Source organism: Rhinopithecus roxellana, chromosome 6, assembly GCF_007565055.1.
Source record: "Rhinopithecus roxellana isolate Shanxi Qingling chromosome 6, ASM756505v1, whole genome shotgun sequence".
NCBI lineage: Eukaryota > Metazoa > Chordata > Mammalia > Primates > Cercopithecidae > Rhinopithecus > Rhinopithecus roxellana.
In genome coordinates, this window is record NC_044554.1 from 153,061,332 (window position 1) to 153,089,183 (window position 27,852).

Below are 27,852 nucleotides of genomic sequence, written 5' to 3' on the forward strand. Positions count from 1 at the left end.
TAATAAATGAAAAGACTTATGTGTGCATATGAGTGAGAGATCAACATACATACACAAACATACATTAAAGATATGCTAATCAGGAGCCTTTAGGAACCAAATAATAAACCATTGAAATGTATAAGACAAATATTGATAAAAAATACTAAAAGATGAGAGAAAGTATGAAAGGTTTTTTTTCTTTTTTTTTCTTTTTCTTTTTTTTTTTTTTTTTTTGATATGGAGTCTCGTTCTGCTGCCTAGGCTGTAGTGCAGGAGTGCAGTGGCGTGATCCCTGCTCATTGCAACCTCCACTGCTTGGGTTCAAGTGATCCTCCCACCTCAGCCTCCGGAGTAGCTGCTATTACAGGTGTGCACCATCATGCCCAGCTGATTTTTATGTTTTTAACAGAGATGGGGTTTCACCACATTGGCCAGGCTGGTCTTGAACTCCTGACCTCCAGTGATCTGCTCACCTCAGCCTCCCAAAGTGCTGGGATTACAAGCATGAGCCACCACGTCCAACCAAAACTGTGAAAGTTTTTAATAGCACTTTTAGTTAAACAGGCAAAAAATGTATTAAAAAAAGACAATATAGAGACCATAATTAGTAAAGGCAAATTCAAAAGAATAAGTACAAATAATGCATTGAGAGACTGAACATATAGACAATGGCCAGACCATATACATAAAATAGAACTCTTATCCACAACCTGCAGCAAACAGCTCAGGAAGCCAAACAATACCACCATAGCAATTAGCCCAACAAACCCAGAACTTGATTCATAACTGATAGCTCCTTTAATTGTTTCCCTTGCTTCTAATTTAGGACCAATAGGAGAAAGGTAAATATGCACCCTTAAACAATCAGATAAGATGCTGTGCTTCAGGTCAACTTCCCAGGCCAGCAGCCTCCAATCAGGGCACAGCTGAGGCCCCACGTTTTTCCCCTCCTTGTGAAGTTTTCCCACTCAGCCTGCCTTTTGAGTCTCTGTCAACACAAGAAACTGTGAGCTGACTCCCAAACTGAGTAGATAGCCATAGCTTCTTCTCATTTGGATGGTCTTTGCTTAATTCCACAGCATAAATTATGTCTTACATTTTAGTATACATTAAATATTTTTAAGATAATAATTACATATTAAACCTCAAAGACACTCTTAATAAGTTCCAAAGAGAAGTCCTTTCAGAAATATTCCTTGACTACAAGGCACTAAAATCAAATGTGAATTACAAAATATTAAAGAAAAGGTCATCTAGAAATTAAACAAAGACAGTCAAAACTATTAGTTTTTTGTGTGAAAGAGGAACTGCTTCAACAGTAAAATATTTAGAAAATAAAAAATAACATGTCTTATAAAATATATGAATTCAGAAAAAAAATTCAGTCTTCAATATTTTCACTATGAATAAAAATAAATATAATATATTGAGAATGCAACTCAAAATCCAGGCAAATAAGGACTGAAATCCACACAGGAGAGTGGCAGTGAACTCCACAGATGGAACTGGACCCCTCAACACTCCTGGCCTCACCTCCCTTGCCGAACGTCTCAAGTTTCTCTGCATTCAGGTAATGTATAGGAGGGTTTTGAGGGCAGAGTATTCCTAAGTTCATTAGAAAATTGCTCTTCAGAACGTGCTTTGAAGCAAAGCTAATTTCCTTTCCCAATATGAGAAGATTTGGCCCTACCAGAAAAAGGAAATGATTTGAATGTGTGCCAAAAAATACGTTTTCTCTCTTCTTTATTGAACTCTCAACGGGAGTTACTCTCATTAGTCCCCCTTTTTTATTGCATTTGAATAAAACAGACAAGTAAGTCTTAAAGATGATAAATGAATAATAAATTTTAATTGGCACTTTAGCTCGTCAAATATAAACAGTCATTAAATTCATCCAGAAAATTGTTAGAATGGAAATTCTAAGAATTACAGAATGTGTCAAAATAGTGGCTTCAAGATTTATTTTCTTGCTAACCTCAAGATTAAGTCTACAGCCAAGATTCCTAATATAGTATATAGAGAACAATCAGTTAAGATTTATTTTGAAGGGGTCAAAATTGTGGAGAAGTGTAGGTAAAACATAGAAGAGCAAAATAAAAACACGTCCTCCATTCAAATGTTCTAAGTGATGTGTTTTCTTTTCATGAATGGGTGAATACTGCTCTGGGCATGGGGGCCGCGGAGGAGGGGGGAAATAAGACAATCAGGTGTGGATTCTTCTCTGATGCGCTGGCTAAAGTGAAAAAAAAAGTTCCTTTTTTTTTTTTTTTTTGAAACTAGTCTCGCTCTGTCGCCCAGGCTGGAGTGCAGTGGCACCATCTCGGCTCACTGCAAGCTCTGCCTCCCGGGTTCACGCCATTCTCCTGCCTGGGCCTCTGGAGTAGCTGGGACTACAGGCGCCCGCCACCATGCCTGGCTAATTTTTTTTGTATTTTTAGTAGAGACAGGGTTTCACTGTGTTATCCAGGATGGTCTTGATCTCCTGACCTCGTGATCCGCCCTCCTCAGCTTCCCAAAGTGCTGGGATCGCAGGCGTGAGCCACCTTGCCCGGCCACTCCTTTGATAATAAGCAAATTACCAGTAGGTGGCTAAGTATCACTAAGGGAGGAACAGAGATAATCTCTGCTCTCAAAAAACCAGTTATGATTCTGTAGCTATTTCAAGTCAGCTAGGGTTTTGTTTACGGGGACCCTTTTAAACAAGACTTAGTGTAGGTCTATGCTGGCAGCTTCTAGAGCATTTGTTCCCCGACATTTTCCATCATCTTTTAACTTGGGTAACCAAAAAAGATATTGGACAATTCAAAAGCCACAAAAGTGCCTTTCTTTGATGCAGTAAGTACACTTCTATAAACTTTTTCTAAATAAATAATATAGAATTCTCATACAAATTTAATTATGAGAATGTTTATTGCAGGATTGCTAATAGCCTAAAAATGGGAGAAAAGCATAAACAGCCAGCAATAGGAACTTATCTACATAATGGGACAATCATCCAATGGATCACTGCAGCCTATGGAGGGTGTGAAAAGTGCAGCCTGCCAAGATAATAGGTCATTAGAAGAGAGTTAACACTCTGGAAGAAGCATTCTCAAAGTAGGGGATGGGGAGACAAAAAGAGATTTGTTTTCTAAACCTCTCAGTTCTGAATGGAAGTAAAAGTATGGAGAACAAGCTATGCTAGAGACTGCTCCTTAATTCTATTTTCTCCTTCTTCCTTAGGAAAACGAAGCTGGTTTTATTCTGGCCAATGGACCTGGGTTAAAAAAATAATAATAAGTGAAAATATTTCCCAGGCTTTTTTTCTCTTAGACATTACCATTGAGATGCAAGGAAAAACTAATGGGCGGGAATTCTAGCAATGCCAATTAAGAGGAGGACGAAGAGCTGATACAGGCCCCTCTGTCCTTCCTCCCTTCTTCCTTCCTGCTGGCTAGAATTTGGGCATAATGACAGACGTTCTAGCAGTCATCTTGAACCAACAGCCATCTGTACCATAAGCTGAACTGGGAGGGTGACAGCCCTTTAATACAGTAGAAATACAGAGGAGCCTGGGTTCCCAGTGATAAGAAAATGCAGCATGAGCCCTGGATTACTTACTTCTGGACTTCGTTACATAAGATAAAAATAAATCCTTGTAAACTTAAGCCAGCATTATTTGAATTTATGTTATGTGCGCTGAATCTAATTCCAGCAGATTCATCAACTCAATAAAGAAAAAACCAAACGGAAGTAAAAACGTTCTTCAAATAATCACTCAAGACTACTGGTCTTTGATTAGGAAGGGGTTTTCAAGATGTGGGTCATGGGGAAAAACATCATTTAATGAAAAACATCTGTATTGCCTTACCCGAAAATGCCTATTAGTTCTTATTTTTCTCCCTCAGAAAAGCCACCTATAATGTCTCTGAATTTAGTTTTCCGAATGTTTGTTTCATTGATGATGCCAGTTGAATCTTATGATTTAAGGATATAGGGAAAGAATTTCCCTGTACTCTCCTAGGTTGGATAGCTGTGTCTATGAAATAAAGTGACAACAGGCAGATTAATAAGAGAGAAGGCATATTCATTTTCGTATTATGTTCATGGGGTGCCACAGGAAAAAAATGAATACTCCTAAAAGAGATGAGATTTGAGAGCTTACATACTGTGTTAACAGGGGATGGGGAGGAGTGATGTAAGCCACTTAGGGTGGAGTAAATGATTTTGGGGAAAGATGAATGGGTTTTTAGAAGAATCAATGGGAGATATAACAGTTCATGAAAAAGTTTTTCTGTAGGTGGTGTTGACTTCCAGTTTCCTCTTTTGTGATAAAAGTCTATCTTTCCTGATGAATAAAACTCCCAGGGAGAGGATATATGGCAATTGAATTTCTTTTGGAGGGTCTGTTTTTAGGCAGGTGAGTTCAGAGAAAGCCTCTTTTGCTTTTGCTGTTGAAGTGGCATCAGCTCAAAATAATCAATATATGAAAGCAGCATATTTTGGGGTGTCATGTCCTGAACTCCTTTAAGAATGTTTTATGACAAAGTTTGGTCATTCTTTAAAGCAATACTTGAGAGCCAAAGACACACCTGAGCAAAGTTTATTGTCCTGACTAAAAGAGCAAAACAAGGAAAGAGGTTTGCAATGAAATTCAGGCCTTTTGGAGAACTTTCACTCTTTAGTAAGTTACTTGAAGGAGTTTAAATTAATCATTTCTACAGTAAATGAAATAACTATAGTAGTAGCATTCACAGCTAGCATTTATTGAACAATAATATGCCTCTTACTGCACTAGGCACTTTATATTCATTATCTTATTCAATCCTCACCACAACTCCAAGAGGTATTCCCATTTTTTTGGATTGGGAAATTGATATTCAGAGAAATTGTCACTTTTCCTAGGTCATAGGGCTCGGAAGTAGAATTGCTGAGATTCAAACTCATGTCTGAATAACATAAAACACTGGCAAAGCAAAATGGTCAGAGAGGTGAGTTTGTGGAAAATGTTATGTTTTAAAGAGTGATTTAGTATATTGTTTTCTAGGGGAATCGCCATTCTGGTGGGTGTGAAGTGGTATCTCCCTGATCTTTGGATTTGCGTTTCCTCTAATGACTAATGCTAATGAACATCTTTTCATGCTCTTCCTCGTGGTAATTTTTATGTCTTCTCTGAAAGAAATTTGAGGCTTAAATCCCTGTGTGAGGATGAAATGAGATAATCTGCAGAAAGCATGTAGCACAGAGCCTGGTGCATGGTAAACACTTACCAAGTTTAGTTTCCATTATTGTGGCCATGTTTGCTAGTGACTCTCCCTGCCACCCTACCTTGGCTACCCATACAATCGTTGCGCTGAGTTATACCACCTCTGCAATATTCATCTGGGAATATCTTGCTTCCTAAACAGGTCCTTCCTTCCTTCCTTCCAGCTCTGTTGTTAGGTGCTCTCGTTACATCCACCTTATGACTTTGGGATGACCTCCGGTTCCTTGAACTTCCACTGTCTCTTTGTCTTTCAGACCTTCCTTGGTTTGCCCTCTTCACAACAAGGTTGTTTTCCTTCCCTTACTGTGTTCCCAAATTACCAGCAAAACCTGGCCATGTATTAATTTAAGTGTGTGTTTTCTCACTCTATACACCTTGGGTGGCTTTTGTAGTAATCTGCATCAAAGGTGATGGTGGCTTGTACAAAGCTAGCAGAAGAGGGTCTGTACTAAAAGCAAAGCCTGAACTTCTTAGCAAGACATATGAAGCTCCTATTATCTCCCCACCCTCACCTTTTGCTACTACTACATTTCTTCTAGCACCTCTGTTCCCTCAACTGTGTTTTGCCCAACCTGTCTCTTTCCAACTGTTACAGCCAGAATGTTTGTGTTCCCCTAAAATTTATATGTTGAATCTCTAACTCCCAATGCGACTGTATTTGAACATATGACCTCTGTCAAAATAATCAAGGTTAACAAGGGTGGGGCCCTGATTCCATAGGATTAGTGAGCTTACAAGAAGAGACACCACATAACTTGCTGTTTCTTTCTCTTTGTGCAGAGGCATTGCAGAAAGGCCACTTGAGGATGCAGCAAGATGGTGACATCTGCAACCCAAGAAGACAGCCCCACCATGCTGGCATCCTAATGTTGAACTTCAAACCTACAGGGCTGTGAGGGAATAAATTTCTGTTGTTTGAGCCACATAGTTCATATTATTTTGTTATGACAGTGTCTAGACTAAAACATGTCCCTTCTTGAGGCTAAGAGGAAAACACCTATAAAATCGTAACTATATTTATGCAAGTATATTAGCATTGCAGGAATGCACTAATAATAACAGCACCATTTAATATTTTTTTAAACTTTTAGTTAAAAAAATTTTAGTAGAGACGGGGTCTCACTATGTTGCTAAGGCAGGTCTTTAACACTTGGACACAAGGGATCTACTCACCTAGGCCTTCCGAAGTGCTGGGATTACAGGCGTGAGCCACCACACCTGGCCAACAGCAGCATCTTTATGTGAGAACAACTCATCCATGCTAAGCTTAAGCCAGCAGCCTCTTTTAATATCATCCTAATACAGCCAGTATTGTGTCAGTGTTTCTTCCCCTCATATGACCAATTTATGGTCTTCTGATAGAACAATTCTAGAAATAAGCAGATACGAATATGTGCTTATCTTGACTTTTCTCCTTAATCAGATGGTCATCTGAAAATCATGAAGATTTCAGGTTATATGGGTTGGACTTCCCATCATTTGAAAATTTTCCTTTATATTTTTGTTCTCACTGTTGTGGTCTCTGAGGCATATAGTAGTTCAGATTTCTTTAAAAATTATAATAATAGCAATAATAAACACATTAGGAAAAGATAATCCTAATATAAGATGTTTTTCGAACAGAAGGGATTTTAAGCCTTGTCAAACATATGATTTCTCTAAACCACTGTAAATGTTAACCCCTCCAACTTCTTGGCCTCACTTCTCACAATCCACCAGTAAAGACTGATACTCTACCTCACAAATTGAAGGTGGGGTTCATACTTCAGAGGTGGGCTAGAATTTAATAGTGGCACACTTTTCAAATTCTGATGTTTAAATTTGGTATATCAGTTGCTGTAAGAAAGTCACCCTTAGGTCAAATATGGCCTGCGTGTGTGATTTGTTCGATCTGCACAGTGTTTGACAAAAATTGATTTTAATGTCTTTAGGCAGGGCATTCATTCTCTGGTTTTATCTCTGTTTTCATTTTGTCTCTTCCTCTTGGCTCTTTTACATGTTTACATTACCTGCTTGATTCCTAAAGCTATCTGAGATTGCAACCCCTGCTCTGGATTAATGTGATATATTTTGTAAATAAACTTTTTATTGAAATAAAATACATAAATAAAAGTACACAAAATCTTAAGTATATAATTTGGTGAATTGTTACAAGGGGAACACACCCACGTAACTACAAGCAACGTCAAGAAATAGAACATTGCTGGCTTTAGAAGCCCTCCTGTCTTTGTATTCCTATCAAAGCAAATTCTAAGACACAGATAAAGCTACAAGTGATTCCAAGAATCACAGCAAATATATAAATTTTTGATACACCTATGGAGCTGCATTGGCTTACATTTACTTTGTGTTTTGTTTTGTTTCACTATTTTTTTAGAATCACAGCAAATATATAAATTTTTGATACACCTATGGAGCTGCATTGGCTTACATTTACTTTGTGTTTTGTTTTGTTTCATTATTTTTTTACCATTTTACTTTACTATCCTTTTCCTTTTAATTTTAGCCTGCATCATTTTATTTATGGTGTACACCTTTTATAAACACATGAAAATAGGTAATTAGAAAAGCTACTCTGACAATCCTGTTATCTTAATGGGAATATTTAGTCCATTTACAATTAATGCAATTACTGATATATTTGAGGTTAAGTGTACTGGCCTATTTGTCTTACTTGTTCTAATAATTCTCATATTTTTTCTCTCCTGTCTTAACTTTCCTTAGATTGATTATATATATCATGTATGTATTCTAATTGGCTCTTTGTATCTGTGAGTTCCACATCCTTGGATTCTATCAACTGCAGATTAAAAATATTAAGAAAGTATAAAATAACAATATAATAATAAAATGATACAAATTTTAAGAATATAGTTTAATAATTTTTATATAGAATTTATATTCCATTAGAAATTATAAATAATGTAGAGATGACAAAGTATACAGGAGGATGTATGTAGGTTTTATGCAAATACTATCCATTTTATATAAAGAACTTAAGCATCCTCAAATTTTTGTATTGGCAGGGGATTCTGGAACCAATCCTCTGTGGATACTGGGGAACAACTGTATATATAAACATAAATATTTGCATATTCAAATACTGCATTTTTGCCTTCTTTAGCTTGCTAGTAATGTCAGTTTTCATAATTTGGGATGATTACTTTAGAGATTTTAACACACCTCCTTGACATTAAAATCTAATAGAAATTAGTACTTTTACGACATCCAGGCAATCCAAGAACTTTAATATCTTTAACTACCCAAATCTCTTTATTTTGTTTCATTGTAATCATGTATATTTTTTGTTTTGAATTTTATTATGAAAAAATCTCAAACTTATATAAAAGTAGAGAGAATAGTATAAAAAATATAAAGAATTCAATGTACTCACCACCAACCTCCAACAGTTATCAATATCAATTTTGTCACATCTATACATCTCAACTCACCCCCACCCTCAAATTATTTTGAAGTAAATCCCAGATGTGTTATCAGTTTACCTGTAAACATTTTGGTATGTATCCTTAAGAACTCCTCTTAAGCATAAAATATATCATGAGCTAACATAGATACTTTCATTTCAAATTCAAGATTATGGGGCTTTTACTTAGTCTTATCATTTCATGTGTTTTAATTCTCTTTATATTTGTTTTTGCTTGTTAATTCTGTTGTCCTTTATGGTGCTTTATGCATTTGTGTTTTGATGTCTTTAAAGAGTTTGGGAAAATTATTGGCCATTGTATCTTTAAGTGTTGTTTCTATCCAGTCTGGGCTTTATCTCTTTCTGGGAGTCCTTTTCACTACTTCCATATGCTTTTTATTTTCTTTTTGTATTTTTTATCCTTTCTTTTTCATGCTTCAATCTATTTTCTTCTGACCTATATTCCAGTTCAATGATTTCTTCTTTGGCTACAATTTAATCTGCTGCTAAATTTAACTATTGTATTTTAAACTTCAGTTGTAATTGTCTGTTCCTAAGTGTTTTGTTTTATTCCTTTCTAGGACATTCAATCTTCATGACTTTTAAATTTTAGATTCCAGGCATAGGTGTGCAGTTTTTTTACACAGGCATATTGTAATACACACGTGTATTGTAACATATTGTAACTAGTGGAGATTGTGATTCCAGTGTACCCATTACCTAAACAGTGAACACTGTAACCAATAGGTCATTTTTCAACCCTTATGCACCTCCCACCCTTCTCCCTTTTGGAGTTCCTAGTGTCTATTAGTTCCATCTTTTTATCTATGTGGCCCCATTGTTTAGCTCACCCTTATAAAGGAGAACATATGTTATTTTATTTGTTTCTGAGTTATTTTACTTAGTATAATGACTTCCAGCTTTATCTATGTTTCTGTAAACGACATGATTTCATTCTTTCTTATAGCTGCATAGTATTCTATGGTGTATATATACCACAGTTTTTTTTTATCCAATCATGCATTGCTGGAGACTGAACTTGATTCTGACTTTGCTAGTGTGAATAGTCCTGCAATGAACATGTGAGTGCAAATGTCTTTTTCATATAGTGATTTCATTTCCTTTGGGTAGATATTCATTAGTGAGATTGCTTGGTGAAATGGAAGTTCTGTCTTAAGTCTTCTGAGAAATCTCTGTACTGTTTTCTATAGTGGTTGAACTAATTTACATTCCTACCAAAAGTGTATAAGTCTACCCTTTTCCTCACAGCCTTGCCTGCCAGCATATATTGTTTCTTGATTTTTTAATAATAGCCATTCTGACTGGTGTAAGATGGTATCTCATTGTGGTATTACTTTTAATTTCTCTGATGATTAGTGATATTGAGCATTTTTTTCATGTGTTTGTTGGCTGCTAGTATTTCTAATTTTGAGAAATGTCTGCTCATGTCTTCTTTTTTTTTTTTTTTTTTTTGAGACAGAGTCTCACTCTTTCACCCAGGCCAGACTTCAGTGGCGCTATCTCGGCTCACTGCAAGCTCCACCTCCTGGGTTCATGCCATTCTCCTCCCTCAGCCTCCCAAGTAGCTGGAACTACAGGCACCCGCCCCTGCACCCGGCTAATTTTTTTTTTCCTTTTTTTTTTTTTTGTATAGATGGGGTTTCACCGTGTTAGCCAGGATGGTCTCAATCTCCTGACCTTGTGATCTGCCCAGCTCGGCCTCCCAAAGTGCTGGGATTACAGGTATGAGCCACCGCGCCTGGCCATGTTCATGTCTTTTGCCCAGTTTCTAATGGGTTTTTTGTTCTTTCTTGTTGATTTGTCTTAGTTCCTTGTATATTTTGGATATTAGTCACTTGTTGGATATTAGTCATTAGTCATAATCTGCAAATACTTCCTCTCCAGATAGGCTATTTGTTGATTATTTCTTTTGTTGTACAGAAGCTTTTTAATTTAAATAAGTTCCACTTGCCTATTTTTGTTTCTGTTCCATTTGTTTTGGGGGTCTTTGTTATAAATTCTTTGCCTAGGCTAATGTCCAGTAGAGTTTTTCCCAGGATTTTTTCCTAAGATTTTTAGTTTCAGATCTTACATTTAAGTCTTCAATCTATCTTGAGTTAATGTTTGTATATTGTCATAGGTAGAGTTTCATTCTGCATATGGCTAGCCAGTTTTCCTAGCACCATTTATTGAATAAGGTGTCCTTTCCATATTGTTTATTTTTGTCAGCTTTGTTAAAGATCAGTTGGTTGCAGGTATGTGGCATTATAACTGCTTTCTCTATTCTGTTTCATTGATCTATATGTCTAATTTTGTACCAGTACCATGCTGTTTTAGCTACGATAGCCTTCTAGTATACAGTCAGGCAATGTGATGCCTCCGGATTTTTTTCTTTTGCTTAGAATTTCTTTGGCTATGCTAGGCATGGTGGCTCACACCTGTAATCCCAGCACTTTGGGAGACTGAGGCTGGCAGATCACAAGGTCAAGAGATCGAGACCATCCTGGCCAACATGGTGAAACCCATCTGTACTAAAAATACAAAAATTAGCTGGGCATAGTGATGCACACCTGTAGTCCCAGCTACTCGGGAGGCTGAAGCAGGAGAATTGCTTGAACCCAGGAGGTATAGGTTGCAGTGAGCCAAGATCATGCCGCTGCACTCCAGCCTGGTGACAGAGCAAGATTCCATTTCAAAAAAAAAAAAAAAGAATTGCTTTGGCTATTCAGGGTCTTTTAAAATTCTACATAAACTTTAATATTGTTTTTCTAATTCTCTGAAAAATGACATTTGTAATATGATATGGATTGTGTTGAAACTGTAGGTTGCTTTGGGAAGTATGGTCATTTTAATGATATTGAATTTTCCAATCCATGAGCATGGGATGTTTCCCCAGTCATGTGTGTTATCTACAATTTCTTTCATCACTTTTTGTAATTCTCCTTGTAGAGATATTTCATCTCCTTGATTTAAAGTATTCCTAGGTGTTTTTAAATTTAATTTAATTTTATTTAATTTTATTTTATTTTGGGGGGCTATTGTTAAGAAGATCAAGTTCTTGATTTGGTTCTCAGCCTGAAGACTATTGGTGTATAGACATGCTACTGATTTTTATATGTTGATTTTGTATCCTGAAAATTTACTGAAGTTGTTTGTTAAGTTTAGGAGTCTTTTGGAGTCTGTAGAGTGTTTTCTAGGTATACAATCATGTCATTACTAAACAGAGATAATTTGGTAATTTGACTTTTTTTTTCTAGTGTGAATTTCTTTCATTTCTTTTTCTTGCCTGATTGCTCTGGCTAGGACTTCTAGTGCTATGTTGAATAGGAGTGGTGAATGTAGACATCCTCATTGTGTTCCAGTTTTTAGGGATAATGCTTTTAATTTTTCCTCATTCAGTATAATGTTGGCTGTAGGTTTGTAATAGATGGCTCTTATTTTGAGGTATGTTCCTTAGATGCCTAATTTGTTGAGGGTTTTTATTATCAAAAGATATTGGTTTTATTGAAGCCTTATTGTATTGAGATGATCATATGGTTTTTGTTTTTAGTTCTGTTAATGTGGTGAATCATGTCTATTGATTTTATTAATTTGCGTATGTTGAGTCATCCTTGCATCCCTGGAATAAAACTCACTTGATTGTGATGTATTATCTTTTTGATGTGCTGTTGGATTTGGTTTGCTGGTATCTTGATGAGAAATTTTGCAACTATGTCCATCAGGGTTATTGGCCTCTAGTGTATTGTTGTTGTTGTTGTTGTTGTTGTGTCCTTGTATGATTTTGGTATCAGGGTGATACTGGTTTTAGAGAAACAGGAATTTTATAGGAATTGCTTCACATTCATGTTTTGGAATAGATTCAGTAAGATTGGTGCCAGCTCTTCTTTGTACATCTGATAAAATTCAGCTGTGAATCTGTCTGGTCTTGAGATTTTTTTGTTGGAAGTTTTTTTATTACTGATGTAATTTCATTACTTGCTATTGGTCTATTCAGGATTTCAACTTCTTCCTGGTTCAATCTTGGGGGGTTGTATGTTTCTGGGATTTATCTATTTCCTCCAGGTTTTCTAGTTTGTGTACACAGAGGTGTTCATACTAGTCTCTGATGATATTTTTTTATTTCTATAGTATCAGTTGTGATTTCACTGTATTAGTCCATTCTCACAATGCTATAAAGAAATAACAGAGACTGGGTAATTTATAAAGAAAAGAGGTTTAATTGGCTCTTCGTTCTGCAGGCTGTACAGGAAGTATGATGCTGGTATCTGCTTGGCTTCTTGGAAGGCCTCAGGAAACTTACAATCATAATGGAAGGCAAAGTGAAGAGGGAGCAGGCACATCACATAGCTGGAGAAGAATCAAGAGAGAGAGCAGGAGGGTGCTACACAATTTTAAATGACCAGATCTCACAAAAACTCACTCACTCTCATGAGGGCAGTAGGTTGCCCAAGGGGGATGGTCCTAAACCATTAATGAGAAATCTGCCCCCATGATACAATCACCTTCCACTAGGCCCTACCTCAAACACTGGAAATTGTATTTCAACATGAGATTTGGTCTGGGACACACATCCAAACTATATCAATCACCTTTATCATTTCTAATTGTACTTAATTGAATCGTCTCTCCTGTTACTTGTTTCATCTAACTAGAAGGCTGCCAATTTCATTTACCTTTTCAAAGATCCAACATTTTGTTTTGTTGACTTTTGTATCTTTTTTTTTATCTCAATCTCATGTCATTGTGCTCTGATATTTGTTATTATATTTATTTGTTTTTCTGCTAACTTTGTATTTGGCTTGTTCTTGCTTTCCTTGTTCCTTAGAGGTATAATGTTAGGTTGTTAATTTGAGATCTTTCTATCTTTTAATGTAAGCATTGAATTCAATCAACTTTTCTCTTAGAACTGCTTTTACTGTATCCCAGAGGTTTTGGTATGTTGTATCTCTACTTTCATTCATTTTGAAATTTTTTTAATTTTTACCTTAATTTTATTGTTTACCCAAAGGTCATTTAAGGAGCAAGTTGCTTAGTTTTCATATTCTTGTGTGTTTTCAAAGGTGCCTCTTAGTTTGATTTATAATTTTATTCCACAGTGGTTTAAGAAAATACTTGATATGATTTCATTTTTTAAAATTTATTGAGAATTGCTTTATGGCTAAGAATATAGTCAATTTGGGAGAATGTTCCATGCACAGATGAGAAGAATGTATATTTTGCAGTTATTAAATGAAATGTTCTGTAAATACCTAGTAGGTCCATTTGGTCTATATACAGTTTAAGTCCAGAGTTTCTTTCTTTCTTTTTGTTTTGTTTCGTTTTGTCTTGTTTTTTAGGAGACAGGGTCTCACTCTTTTGCCCAGGCTGGATTGCAGTGGTGCTTACTGTAACCTCAAACTCCTGTACTCACACAATCCTTCCAGCTCAGTCTCACAAGTAGCTTAGACTACAGGCATGCACTACCATGCTTAATTTTTATTTATTCATTCATTTATTTATTTTGTGGGATTGGGTCTCAGTATATTGCCCAAGCTGGTCTTGAACTACTGGCCTCAAATAATCCTACCACCTCAGCCCCCCAAAGCACTGGGATTACAAGAGTCAGTCGCTGTACCCAGACTAAGTCTAGAGATTTTTTGTGGATTTCCTGCCTTGATGATCTGTCTACTGATGTCAGTGGAGTATTGAAGACCACTATTTTTTTTTCTATTAATCTTTGTTCTTATGTGTAGTCGTAATTTTTATGAATCTGGGCTCTCCAGTGTTGGTCATGTATACTTTAGGATAGTTCAATCTTCTTGTTGTATTGAACTTTTTATCATTATATGATGCCCTTCTGTGTCTTGTTTTTTAATGCTGTTGGTTTGATGTCTCTTTTATCTAATATAAAAATGACTACTCCTGCTTGCTTTTTTTCCCATTTACATGATATATATTTTCCCACCCCTTTACTTTGAGTCTATAGCTGTCTTTAGTCAGTAAGTGGGTATCTTGTAGGTAGCAGATAGTTGAGTCTCTTTTTAATTCAATTTTCCACTCTATATTTTAAGTGGAATATTTAGGCCATTTACATTCAAGATTAATATTAATATGTGAGGTTGCATTCCTGTTACAGTGTTGTTACTTCTCTTGGAGTTTCAATTGTGCTGTTGGTTTACACGATCTGTGAGCTTTGTATTTATGTGTCCTTTTATGATGATGAGTGTTGTTGTTTTCTTTCCATGTTTAGAACTCCTTTGAGCATATCTTGTAAGTCTGGTCTAGAATTGACAAATTCCCTTAGCATTTATTTGTCTGGTTAAGACTTATTTCTTCTTCATTTATAAAGCTTAGCATGGCAGGATGTGAAAATCTTGGCTAGCAAAGATTTTCTTTAAGGAGGCTAAAAATAGGCCCCTGATCTCTTCTGGTATGTAGAGTTTCTGTTGAGAAGTCCACTGTTAGTCTTATGAAATTTCCTTTATAGGTGATTAGATACTTCTCTCTGGGCACTCTTAGGATTTTTTCCTTCATGTTGACTTTGGACAGTCTGGTGACTATATGTCTTGGTGATGTTATTCTCATGATGTGTCTTCCAGGAGTTCTTTGAGCTCCTTGTATCTGGGTTTCTAAATCTCTCCCAAGACCAAAGAAGCTTTCCTGAATTATTTCATCAAATAGGTTTTCTATACTTTTTCTTTTTCACCCTTTGGAATACCTATAAATTGTAGGTTTGGATGCTTTACATAATCCCATATTTCTCAAAGGCACTGGTCATTTCTTAAAATTCATTTTTCTGTATTTTTTTCTTACTGGTTTCATTCAAAAGATGTCTTTTCGTTCTGAAATTCTTTGTTCCTCTTCGTCTAGCCTATTGTTGAAGCTTTCATTTTTATTTTGTGATTCCTTCAATACTTTTTACATTTCCAGTTCTCTTATTTCAGTGATAACTATCTCTTCTTGCATGTCCTGAATTGTTTTTTCTGTTTTCTTTGTGTTGGTTTTCAATTTTCTCTTGGATCTCATTGAGCTTTTAAAAATCAATATTTCGAATTCTTTAGATATTTTCAAAGATTTCATCTTGGTTAGAATCCATTACTGGAGAGTTAGTGTGATCCTTTGGGGGTGTTGTAACACTCTATTTAATTCATACTTTCAGAGTTATTTCTCTGGTTTCTTCTCATCCAGATAAACTATCTTTCCTAATTTTTTTAATTTGCTTTTATTTGGATGTGACTTTTTTCCTCTTCTGAGGAGATATCTTTAGTTTCTGTTGTGTAAGGTCATTTGGATTTGGTTCTGGGTGCTTTCAGCGGCGAGTCTGTATAAGCATTTCTTGGTAATGGGTAGCCTTTGTATGGTGGCTTTCCCAAATGCTGGTTGTAGTAGCTGTGTACTGAGTATGTGAGCATGCTCACTGCCTCCTATGAGGCTGGGGTGGTAGAGGTCTTAGGAGGCTTATTACATTTTCCACTGCTGAGCACTTATGTTATCAGATTTCTTTTCATTTCCTTTTTTTTTTTTTTTTTTTTTTTTTTTTGAGACAGGGTCTAACTTTGTTACCCGGACGGGAGTGCAGTGGCATGATCTTGGCTCACTGCTGCCTTGACTTTCTGGGCACCAATAATTCTCCCACCTCAGCCTGCCTAGCAACTGAGACTACAGGTGTGCACCACCATGCCTGGCTAATTTAAAAAATTTTTTGTAGATACGGGGATCTCACTACGTTGCCCAGGTTGGTTTCGAACTCCTAAGCTCAAGTGATCGGCCAACCTTAGCCTCCCAAAGTGTTGGGACTACAGGCATAAACCACTATGCCCTGCCCAGATTTCTTTCTTTCTTTCTTTCTTTTTTTGAAACAGAGCTTTGCTCTGTCGCCCAGACTGAAGTACAGTGGCTCAGCCTCCGAAACCCACACTTGCTGGGATTATAAGCTGAGCCACCATGCCCGGCCCTTTGTTGTTGTTGTTGTTGTTGTTGTTGTTGTAAGATGGAGTTTCGCTCTTGTTGCCCAGATTGCAGTACAATGGTGCAATATTGGTTCACTTCAACCTCTGCCTCCCGGGTTCAAGAGATTCTCCTGCCTCAGCCTCCGGAATAGCTGGGATTTACAGGCATGCGTCACCACTCCTGGCTAATTTTGTATTTTTCGTAGAGACAGGGTTTCTCCATGTTGGTCAGGCTGATCTCAAACTCCCGACCTCAGGTGATCCGTCTGCCTCGGCCTTTCAAAGTGCTGGGATTACAGGCGTGAGCCACCTCGCCGGGCCAGCTAATTCTTTTTTTTTTTTTGAGATAGATTCTTGCTCTGTCGCCTAGGCTGGAGTGCAGTGGCAGATCTTGGCTCACTGCAACCTCCGCCTCCCGGGTTCAAGTGATTCTCCTGCTTCAGCCTCCCAAGTAGCTGGGATTACAGGCATGTGCCACCACACCCAGCTAATTTTTGTATTTTTAGTAGAGACGGGGTTTTACCATGTTCATTAGGCTGGTCTTGAATTCCTGACCTTGTGATCTGCCTGCCTTGGCATCCCAAAGTGCTGGGATTACAGGCTTGAGCCACCGCGCCAGGCCAGCAATTTCTATAAATAGGAATTTAGAGTAACTTACAAAATCACACTAGCCAGAAGGCTTAATTTAGCCTTAATGAATAGGATTCTCTGTTTTCCAATTTCTTAGGTTTGATAGCTAAGCATTTTCTCTCTCTCTCTCTCTCTCTCTCTCTCTCTTTTTTTTTTTTTTTTTTTTTTTTTTTGAGATGGAGTCTTGCTCTGTCGCCCAGGTTGGAGTGCGGTGGGGCGATCTCGGCTCACTGCAAGCTCCGCCTCCTGGGTTCCCGCCATTCTCCTGCCTCAGCCTCCCGAGTAGCTGGGACTACAGGCGTCCACCACCACGTCCAGTTAATTTTTTGTATTTTTAGTAGAAACGGGGTTTCACTCTGTTAGCCAGGATGGTCTCCATCTCCTGACCTCGTGATCCGCCGGCCTTGGACTCCCAAAGTGTTGGGATTACAGGCGTGAGCCACCGCGCCTGGCCCCAGATTTCTTATTGTATTGTGCAGTTCAACCTCCAGGTCAGTAGGTGATGCTTATGCATAAAGGTCAGCTGCAGCTGACTCAAACGGGTATATACTTGATTCTTGTTTACTGGGAGAAGTTTTGTTGATTCGGGCAATGGGCTGATCTGTGGAATGCACAGTGGTCTGAGCTCCGTGCTTAGTTCTGGAGTGGGGACCAAGATGGGTGGGATAGACTAAGCAAGCTCTCCTACAGTTCTCCCAATGGCAGGCAGAAGTATTAGCTCTGAGGCAGGGTCTGGTGGGCAGCTGCCAAGTGCCTGGAGATGTGCCTAGGCATAGAGTCTGGAAACGTCCACTGTCCCAAGTTCTCTGCACAGGAAGTGGGGGAAGCTTAAATTCCTAATCTAAAAGAGTTGTTGTTTCAAATGCCTGGAAATATGTCTGGGCATCGAGTGAAGAGAGCTTTGCTCTACGAAGATCTCTGCAGGGAGGAGCAGGTCAGGCTTCTAATTTAGACAATCAGGTGTGCCAAATGCCTGGAAATATGCCCCGGCAAGGTGGAGAGAAACCACTGCTGCCACAAAGTTTTCCTGGGGAACGTAGGGGTAGCTCAAGCTCCTAATCTGGGGGAGCAGGTGCACCTCGAGTTGGGTAATATGTCTGGGGAAAGAGCAGAGAAACTGCAGCCACAACAAGGTCTTGCATGGGAGGAAGAGGTGGCTCAAACGCCTAGTCCATTGGGGCAGGTGTGTTAAATGGCTGGAATTACATCCAGGTGTGGAGTGGAGGACGTGCCACTACACCAAGTTCTTTGTGTGGAAAGGGAGGTCTTTGTGTGCTCAAGCTCCAATTTTAAGGGGGCAGGTGCATCAAAAGCCTGGAGATAGGATATTCAACCTTTAATCTTATTTTGTAGTTTCTAAACAGATAAGCAACAGTTATAAATTCTGTATCGTGATAATGCCAATAGATGGATCTCTTCTGCAACTCTTCGTTATCTGTTTTTCTCCTTGTTTTTCATCAATTCTTGTATTTTTGCATTCCTGGTTGTTTTTTAATCAAGTGCTGAACATTGTGCATGGAAAATTATAGTTAATTTGATATGGGATAATGCTTTCTTCCCCCAAAGAAGATTTATTTTTGCACTGACAGATGGTTTGTGTGCATGCAGAGGTAGATCATCTGATTTCACTCGGGTTTGGGGTTGTATTTGATTTTTTAAGAGGGCTGACCCATTTTTAGTTTACTCTTACTTGTAGGTTGTGTCTTTCAGCAGTACCAATAGAAACCCTGGAATATTTATCAAAGCCACTATGCTTTGGCAGATTAATTTTTGCCCCATCAGTCCAATGAAACTGCCGAAAGCTCTACTCAGGTTTTCAGCCCCAGTTTCTGCTTTTAAATCAGCTAATACTTTAAGGGGATAGTGGTGTCAAATAATGTATTTATCTCATAAAATTTTCTGCTCTGTGAAATCTTGGCCCCTCAAGTCTTAGTTGTCTTTGGCAGCTATGCGATACCTTCTAACAAATGTTTAGATTTTGTCCAGCTTTTCTAATTATTGTAGGTAGGAGTATTGGCATAAAACCAGTTCGAAATTTTTGCAAGCACAGCACATGATCTGGTTTGACTCTGTGTCCCCACCCAAAACTCACCTTGAATTGTAATAACCCCCATGTGTCAAGGGCAGGACCAGAAGGAGGTAATTGGATCATGAGGGCAGTTTCCCTATGCTGTTGTTGTGATAATGAGTGAGTCTCACAAGATCTGATGGTTTTATAAGCATCTGGCATTCCCCCTGCTTGTACTCACTCCACCTTGCTGCCTTGTGAAGAAGGTACCTGCTTCTCCTTTGCCTTCTGCCATGACTGTATTAATAACTTTCCTCAGGTCTCCCTAGCAATGCAGAATTCTGAGTCAACTAAACCTCTTTCCTTTATAAATTACCCAGTCTCGGGTATTTCTTCATAGCAGTGTGAGAACGGACTAATACAATATACTATTGAGTTATCACTGTATATCTTACAGTTTTATACAATTCAGAATAATTTATTTTTAGCCATGACATATGTAACTATAAATATGAATGTGTATTTTTCTTTGTCTGTGTATCATTGTAACTAGTTCCAGGGTTCTTTTTTAGGGAGCAACTTCCTTTGCTTAAAAAAAAAAAAAAAAAAAAAAAAAAAAAGCCTCATACTTGCTTTTTGGCCTGATACTTGCTTTTTGGAAGTTGAGGGGTCTCTGAGATCATGGTTTGGTAGTGGTAACAACAAAGCAAAACAAAAAATAGAGGAAAGTATTACAATTTTTTGACACAAGATACTAGACATTTAGAAGAGAGAATAGAATAGTGAGGCTGAAGCAAAGTAAAACTGAGACATTTCCTTTTTTTTTTTTTTTTTTTTGAGACGGAGTCTCACTCTGTTGCCCAGGCTGAAGTGCAGTGGCATGATCAAACTGAAACATTTCTGATGGCAGCTGAATGTTCTGAGAAAATGAAATATTTGCTCTTAAGGTATTTACTTTTCTATGACACAATATCCTTATATTACCTGAAATATTCAGAAAAGTCCTTTAAACATAGAAAGTCATACTTTTGTGAATGATTTTAAAGAAAATAAAGGAAAGGAGGGTGCCTTGAGTGCCTTGTTAGGGACAGCATGAAACAACCACAAAAAAAGAGGAGCTCAGAAAGATGAGATACCGGTGAGACAGAGCAAGAATTTAGTGGAAGGAGGAAGCAAGAAGCAAAAGAGAGAAGTAAAAATATAAATTCCACAGAATTTGAAGAAATCTTAAAGGAGGGCATTGACATACGATGGGGGACTCAAACCACATTTTTATATATGTCTCAAAGCACAGGGCCCCTCAGTTGATGCCTGGGTAACTTTTATATGCATACTCAAGACTTAGGTATGTATTCTCACCTCCTGTACCAAAGGATCTGTGATCATGGTGAAATGTGTATGAAAGAAATTTCAATAACATATAAATTCAATCTCAGACTATGGAGCTTCAATCCTAGACCTTTGGCAGTGTTTTTCACTTCAGGAATTCTTCATTTAAAATGCTTCTGACCTGCCAGAGATTTTCTAGAAATAATTAACAAATAAAAACACTGTCTAGGAGATGTACATGAAATTAAGCCCAGATTAATACAATGACTGTGTATCAGAATAGAACAGACAACTTTTCTCTTTGATAATATATTGTGAATTTTCAATTATCATTTGTTTATTGTTTATGAAAAAACTGTAAATTTCAAGCTGATATTCTTGCCACCTCTAAATCCTTTCATTCTGAAAGAATACGTAGTTCCATACAACATGCATTACCACACTGTAATCAAAGAAATATAATGAAAATAAGTTGTGGCATCCTCATCCAGGGATATTTGCCTCTAAGCATTTGCTGGATGATCCTAATTACCTCTACGTCTGCAATCATAGGAGTGAAAAATTAGAATTCCTGTTGGTAGGAAAGATTGAAGAAACTTTCCCCCATCCCAGGTTCCATCTTCAGAACTCTTGCTCCTTTTACCTTCTCTATATTTTTCAATGGTGCCTTGGATGTTTACCCTGGCCACTGCAGCCTAGCTCAAGCAGATGGGCTTGTTATACTTTGTTAGAAAGAAAAAGGGGTATTTCAGGTTACCAACAATGTATGGCTGAGGTTCTCTTGTAAGTTACAGTGTCATATATTTTTGGCTCAAGACTAAATTCCAAAGAGCTCCACTACCATTACTACAGCTGAGAAAACAGTACAGGTTGAAATATACCAAACAACCCTTTCTGAAAGTCATTTACCATCACTCCTTGTAAGCACTTCATATTTACATTTTCCTTTTTGCATTTTTTTCTATAGTCTGATCCAAATTAAGCTAATATAACAGCTGTCTTGCTCCCAGAGCTTAGGACTCCAAGCATGGCTTTTGCTGGACCTTCTGTGAATCCCATTTTCTCACTTTCTTCTCTGTCCTGTAGAACAAAACTCTTTCCCTGGTTGTGTTTTTCTTTTCCTTTTGAACATGAGCTCTACTCATGTCTGTGGGGCTCTTACTTTCACAGATCATTTTCTTCTTTGAGAATATTGCACCATTCCTCTACTAGGTGTGCTGTGCTCACTCTTCTACTGAACAGTCATTTCCAAAGTCTACACTTAAGCATCCCGATCTTGAGATTATACTACTTCATTATACTAGTAGTATAGTGGTGTTGTACATCATTTGCATTTCAAAAGCAATGTCCACAGGCTTTAATCTGCAAAGTACTCAAGACTTAACATTAATAATTGAATAGAGATAGTGCTGGTACATTTTCTGGGATGTATTCCTTAAGCTCATAATGCAGGATGATATGGTAATGTCACCATAGTAAACTATGGAGGCTATTGTGTATAAAAACAGGGAAACCCTATAGAACCATTTGGTGGCACTGATAATAGTATTTCCATTAGTGTAGTGAGTTACTTTTATAATGAAATCTTAGAGGCATTCATATGTGTTAAGTATGCCAGAGGAAATATTCAAACATGGGTTTTATATTGTTTCAGAAATTATTCCCAAATTTACCAATGTGTTACTTTTTTTTTTTTTTTTTCTGATAAAATTCATTAAAAGCAGGAAGCCATAGGGACTTCACATACAGCTTCCCCCTCTCGCTTGCATAGTGACCTACCTGTGATGGCCAGCTGAGTCACAAAGAAGGTCATTCTTGACTTCCTCTTTCTCCTCCATGTGGAAAATAGCACAATGGAGTTTCCAACAATGGTAAAAACAAAGAGGACCCACAGAGTTATCAATTGCTCAGTCTGCAAGAAACAGAGAAAAATAAGACCAGTGTACCAGTGAGAACCGGGGTTCTTTACAGAATGCATGGCCCAGGCTTTGGTGCTGGATTTCTTCCTCCTGGCCCCATATCCCTACCTTTGGAAGCTCTGCTCTCAAGAAAATAATGACAAAATGGTCTTCATTTATACCAGCTGCAGAGTGGATTAATACACCTTTTAAAAATCTTTTGGAAATATATGTCAAGAGACAAAAAGTTTGTACTCTTTGGTCAAGTAATTGTCACACTATGTGAAAAGTAGGTCAAGATGTGAAAAAGAACACCACTGTCACAAAGAGGTCCATATTTATTGTAAAAAGAAATTAGAAATTGTTTAAAGATAATAGGGTAGCTAAGTAAATAAAGCACTTCAATTCAGTGAACTATTACAGCATAGCTATTAACAATGACAACCACGAAGACCATGTAGCAATATTAAAAATACCTATAATATAATGGTAAGTGGGAAAACATGATAAAATCATGTACTGGGTATGATTACAACTCTGTAAAATTATATACATAGCAAAAAGGCTGAAGTACAGTCAAATGTTAAAAGCAGTCATATTAGGATAGTATAATTATGGGTTATCTTTTGTTCATTTGACAGAATTTTATAAGACAGTAATATTAAAGTTCTACTGAAGAATGTTTCTGTGGTTTGAATGTGTCCTCCAAGGTTCATGTTGAAATTTAATCCCCAAAGCAATGGAGTTAAGGTAGAACCTTTAAGAAGTGACTAGGTCATGAAGGCTCTGCCCTCATGAATGGATTAATGTCGTTATTGTGGGAGTGGGTTAGTTATTGCAGGAGTGGGTTACTGATAAAGGAATGAGTTCAGTTCTCTTCCCTTGTCCCTCTCTCACCCTCTTGCTTTCTGCCATGGAATGATGCAGCAAGAAAGCCCTCACCAGATACCAGCATCTTCCCAGACCTGGCACTGTAGAAATAAATTACTTTTCTTTATAAATTACTCGGTCTTTGATATTCTGTTATAGCAGCATAAAACAGATTAAGATAAATGATTAATTAGTAAAAAGAAAAAAAGGAGGAATGCTATTAATCTAACAGTCCTTCTAAGAAATTTGTTTTGTTTTGTTTTGCTTCATTTTTTTGAGACAGAGTCTTGCTCTGCCACCCAGGCTGGAGTACAGTGGAATGATCTCAGCTCACTGCAAGCTCTGCCTCCCAGGTTCATGCCATTCTCCTGCCTCAGCCTCCCAAGTAACTGGGACTACAGGCACCCACCACCATGCCCGGCTAATTTTTTTTGATTTTTTAGTAGAGGTGGAGTTTCACTGTGTTAGCCAGGATGGTCTCCATCTCCTGACCTAGGATCCGCCCGCCTCAGCCTCCCAAAGTGCTGGGATTATAGGCATGAGCCATCATACCTGGCCTTCTAAGAATTTTTTATGAGCATCTTCATGAGTCCTATACTTTATCAATCTGATATTTAGGCTCTCCATCCTGGATTTACAGATCAGTTTCTGAGATCCTAGGTGGAAGTCAGGGCTTTGGAACTGCAGAACTGTGGATATGAGGATAGGCATTGTGGTGATGTGGGGGGAGGATGAGGGCTGCACAACTAGAGTGGGAGGATGACAGGGTTGGAGAGCTCTGCGGATATATCATGTCCAGCATACATATGTCACATCCCACTTGGAAGGCACCATCTTTGCTCAGCTTCAAGCCACACACTTTTTCTCTGGTTCTTTGATGACTAGAGGGGTCATATCCTGGATAACTCATTTCTCTAGCAGTCTTTAAATGGGTGATAAAGCATCAGGAATAAAAACTAATTATTATGCAAAGTACTGTACTGAGTGGAGGGAGTGAATTTTTGTAAGAGAATTCTCCCCTTTGAGATAGATGGACAACAGTGCTGTCAGTAACAGATACAGCAGGAGAGGCCTTTGATGTTGTAGACTGACACTTCCCATTCAGGTGATGTGTCAGCAGTGGGACATAAACAAGTGATTTGAATTTGGAGGACCTCTCTTTTAAATAACAATGGAACAACTTGCAGACTAACATAAGCAGCCAGGTGGCTTGGAAGTCTCCATCAGAAGGTCTCACTGACACCATGGTGCTGACAGATGAAACAGTTGAGGGACAGGGTTGGGGATAATGTGTCTATGTTCCTCAAATTATTCTAATATAGTATTCTATCAGGGAGGATGATGGTCCCTGGGGGTGTCTAGGTTCAGGAAAGAGCCCATCAAGCAGGTGGCCTGGCAGGTAAAGTATGACAGAAGGCCATCAAATACTTTTGGTCTCTAGAATGAGCTTTGGTGTGAATGGCCCAGGGCAGTGCTGTGACACAGGTTTTGGGCCAGCCCTCCTGTGCCAAGCTCTTAGTTCTCTTTTTTCCCTATTCCTTGTTAACATTCTGAGTCTTCTAGGGAAGCACCCCAGTTTTCCAGAAGCTTTTCCACCTGTGTAGCATGAGCTTGGCTATGAGCAGCTGCATGTGGTGGAGGCCTTTGGAAAGTGCTTCTCAAAGTATGGTCCATGGCTAGGGTAATTATGAAACCTGGTTTGCCTAGGACAGTCCTAGTTGTCAACTGCTGTCCCAAAATAATTATTTAAATTTCCCTTTCTCTCTCAAAAAGTGTCTTTGGTTGGATAGTCAATTATATAATCACCCTATCCATGGTTCCCAGTGGGTGGGCTCCAAATATCATAGCCCAGTTTATACCAATCCCTAAAGATGAATTACTCTCTCTCTCAGCTTTGAAAGATTTAGGGGATTTAGAGGTTTGGGTTAGTTCATGATGTGATGTGGGTTCCCTGGAGACCTTTCAAGAACTGTGCTCATTGAATATGGTACTTCAGCCCTAGAGTTGAAGGAGTTCACAGCTCTAGTGGGTCACCTATATCTACTATCACAGCCCCATGCTGGAGGGTGGGATGGCCTCCTCTTTCTGGCTAAGGCCGCCATACATGTCTTTGGCACTGCCAGGAGGCCGAGGAAGTGTTACAGCACACTGTCTGCCTGGAAAAGAGGTGCTATCTCTTCTGCTGCTGCTGTTCTCCACGTGGGAGAAGAAACTGAATCCACAAGGCACCTCTACCTAGTTTGTAGTTGCTTGATTTTTACTGTATGAGACTTCCCTGCATTTCTCTTCTCTCTCCCTCTTCCCCATCATATTCTGCTTTCCATTGTTTACAGTGAAGTTTATAAGAATTTTTTTCTGTTGTTGTTTTTTTTGAGACGGAGTCTTGCTCTGTCGCCCAGGCTGGAGTGCCCTTTTCTTAATGCAATGTCCTTTCAAGCTCTGCTGAGAATACAAATAAGAGATTTTCCAAGATTTACTTTCGTTTCTTGTAGGGAATCCGTTTCATAAAGAGAAGCATGTTGATGCCTTAAAGCAATGATTTCTTTAAAAATTCCAATGAGCCGGGCGAGGTGACAGGCGCCTGTAGTCCCAGCTACTCGGGAGGCTGAGGCAGGAGAATCACTTGAACCTGGGAGGCGGAGCTTGCAGTGAGCTGAGATGGCGCCACTGCACTCCAGCCTGGAGACAGAGTGAGACTCTGTCAAAAAAAAAAAAAAAAAAAAAAAAAAAAAAAGAATTGAAAAGAACTGAAAAAATGCTTGAAAAAGCGTTTTTCTCTCAGCCTAGATGGTGCAAGGGGATGGTTTATTTCTTCACTTGTCCAGTACTGTATTGGTCTCTGTTGAACTCTTTCATTCTTGAATGGAGAAAGAAGAAGGAAGAGAAAAGCTAAAGCACTTATGATGTTTCTTTGCCAGACCAGAAAGCCAGGTCTCCATGGTGGGAGAGGTGAGAACAATGTCTGGAAGCAGCCAAAGAAGGAGGCAAGGGTGGGATGTGAGGAAGATAGTAGATACAGGACTGTTTTCCTTACTGGGGCTGTCTTCACTGGCGCCATCCATAGGCTCGCCCAAGTTTTACTTAGCCAGCCATCCACACTCTTTTAGCTGGGAGAAGGCACTGACCACAATCCTCTTCTGTGAGGTCTGTAGCATTCAGTGAACCTCCCACAGAAATTTGCTCACTGGAAGTGGCCCCAGCCTCAGTGGATGGACTCTGAGTAGTGGAATGCCCGGGGGCTGATCTCTTCCCTGCTGACCCCCCAGGAAGACCTTTACTTCCTGTCAGAGAGCAGAGGAGTCTGTCAACCCCTCCCTCAGAACGTCTTACCTACTCTACACGTTGTGGACATTCCTCCAGTTTTCCAGCAGGTGGAAGGGAATAGGGACCTTTCCTCTTTTCTACTTCTGATATGGAAGGCTTTTCAACTGAAATTACCTTCTGATAGCCTATTGGATGAGAATTGGAAAGAGGAAGAGAATAAGTGAACTCAGGGTAGTTTTGCATTGGAAGTCAACATTACATTTTCAGACTATATCTCTCTTTCGTGTTTTCCTTTCCTCATGTAAGTACAGGCAGGCCATGTTTCCAGAAAAATAAATGCTGAAGTGAGTAAATGGTCTGCTTTTCACATACAGAGTCGGCATTTATGACCCTGGCAGCAAAGTTCACATTTCCAGAAATGAAGTTTCTGTCTAATGGAAGAAACTTCTGGTCCCCAGTGGGCAGTAAATGACTGCTTTCTTCATCTTTGTAGAGTGCAATCCAAGCCAAGGGATCCAGTCTTTTCAAAGTAGTCCTGGGGCTCAGATCTGCATTGTTGAAAGTTCAGAGCGACAAGCACTACATATCAAATCACCCTGGTGTGATGTATCAGTGAATTGGAAATCATTCCCCGGGACTGGTGAGTCAGTGATTGCTTGGACTGGGCTTTTGTTCTTAGGCTGTGCTTTGGGATGGTAAGTCCAAGGAGCTCTGTAAACAGGTTGGGGTCTATTTTCCTTTGATTGGCTGATGGTCTCTAGGGCAGGCTGAGCAAATCCTATAAGTCAAACCCTCCCCACCTCCACATCTTTTGGAATTTTCTATTGGAAGATAATCTCACCTTACTTCATAGGCTTCAGGACACTTCTAGATGTAGGAAGCCTCCCTGACCAAATGCTTCTGGGGTCTTTCTAAGAGCCATGTTGATTTATCTGTTTATTAATTCATCTAACATCTATTAATTGCCTACTCTATGCCAGACATAGTGTAAGGTGTTGGTACTACAAGGGAATAAAATAGGTTGAGTGTATAAGTTATACTCAGTCAAGTTTAAATCCTGTTTCACTGACTAGTACAAGGGTCATTAAGTATGAAAATACTCAACTGCTTGCTCCTTTATTCACAGCTCCTTTATTCATGCGTATTACGCGTGCATGTCCCGCTCCCCACCCACAGGCACACAGAGACACATACAAATCCCAGGATAATCTGGAGAGTCATGGTAATGGGGATTGAGGAAACAATTTCAGAGGAGTGAGAATATCACAACCAGG

At 38.6% G+C, this 27,852-nt stretch overlaps 1 protein-coding gene and 1 long non-coding RNA gene across 7 annotated transcripts in view; one reads left to right on the forward strand and one right to left on the reverse strand.

Moving 5' to 3' along the window:
• Nucleotides 1–6,144, forward strand: part of LOC115898285 — a 137,477-nt gene extending 131,333 nt beyond the window's left edge. The window contains exon 3 of the long non-coding RNA XR_004058006.1: nt 6,008–6,144. This is a non-coding gene — a long non-coding RNA (uncharacterized LOC115898285). The remainder of the gene's footprint in view (nt 1–6,007) is intronic.
• Nucleotides 1–27,852, reverse strand: part of NPSR1 (neuropeptide S receptor 1) — a 234,901-nt gene that overhangs the window by 188,338 nt on the left and 18,711 nt on the right. For all 6 annotated transcript variants that reach the window (XM_030932653.1, XM_030932651.1, XM_030932654.1 and 3 more), the window contains exon 2: nt 22,326–22,458. In XM_030932653.1, the coding sequence (XP_030788513.1) occupies nt 22,326–22,458 (133 nt within the window). The remainder of the gene's footprint in view (nt 1–22,325; nt 22,459–27,852) is intronic.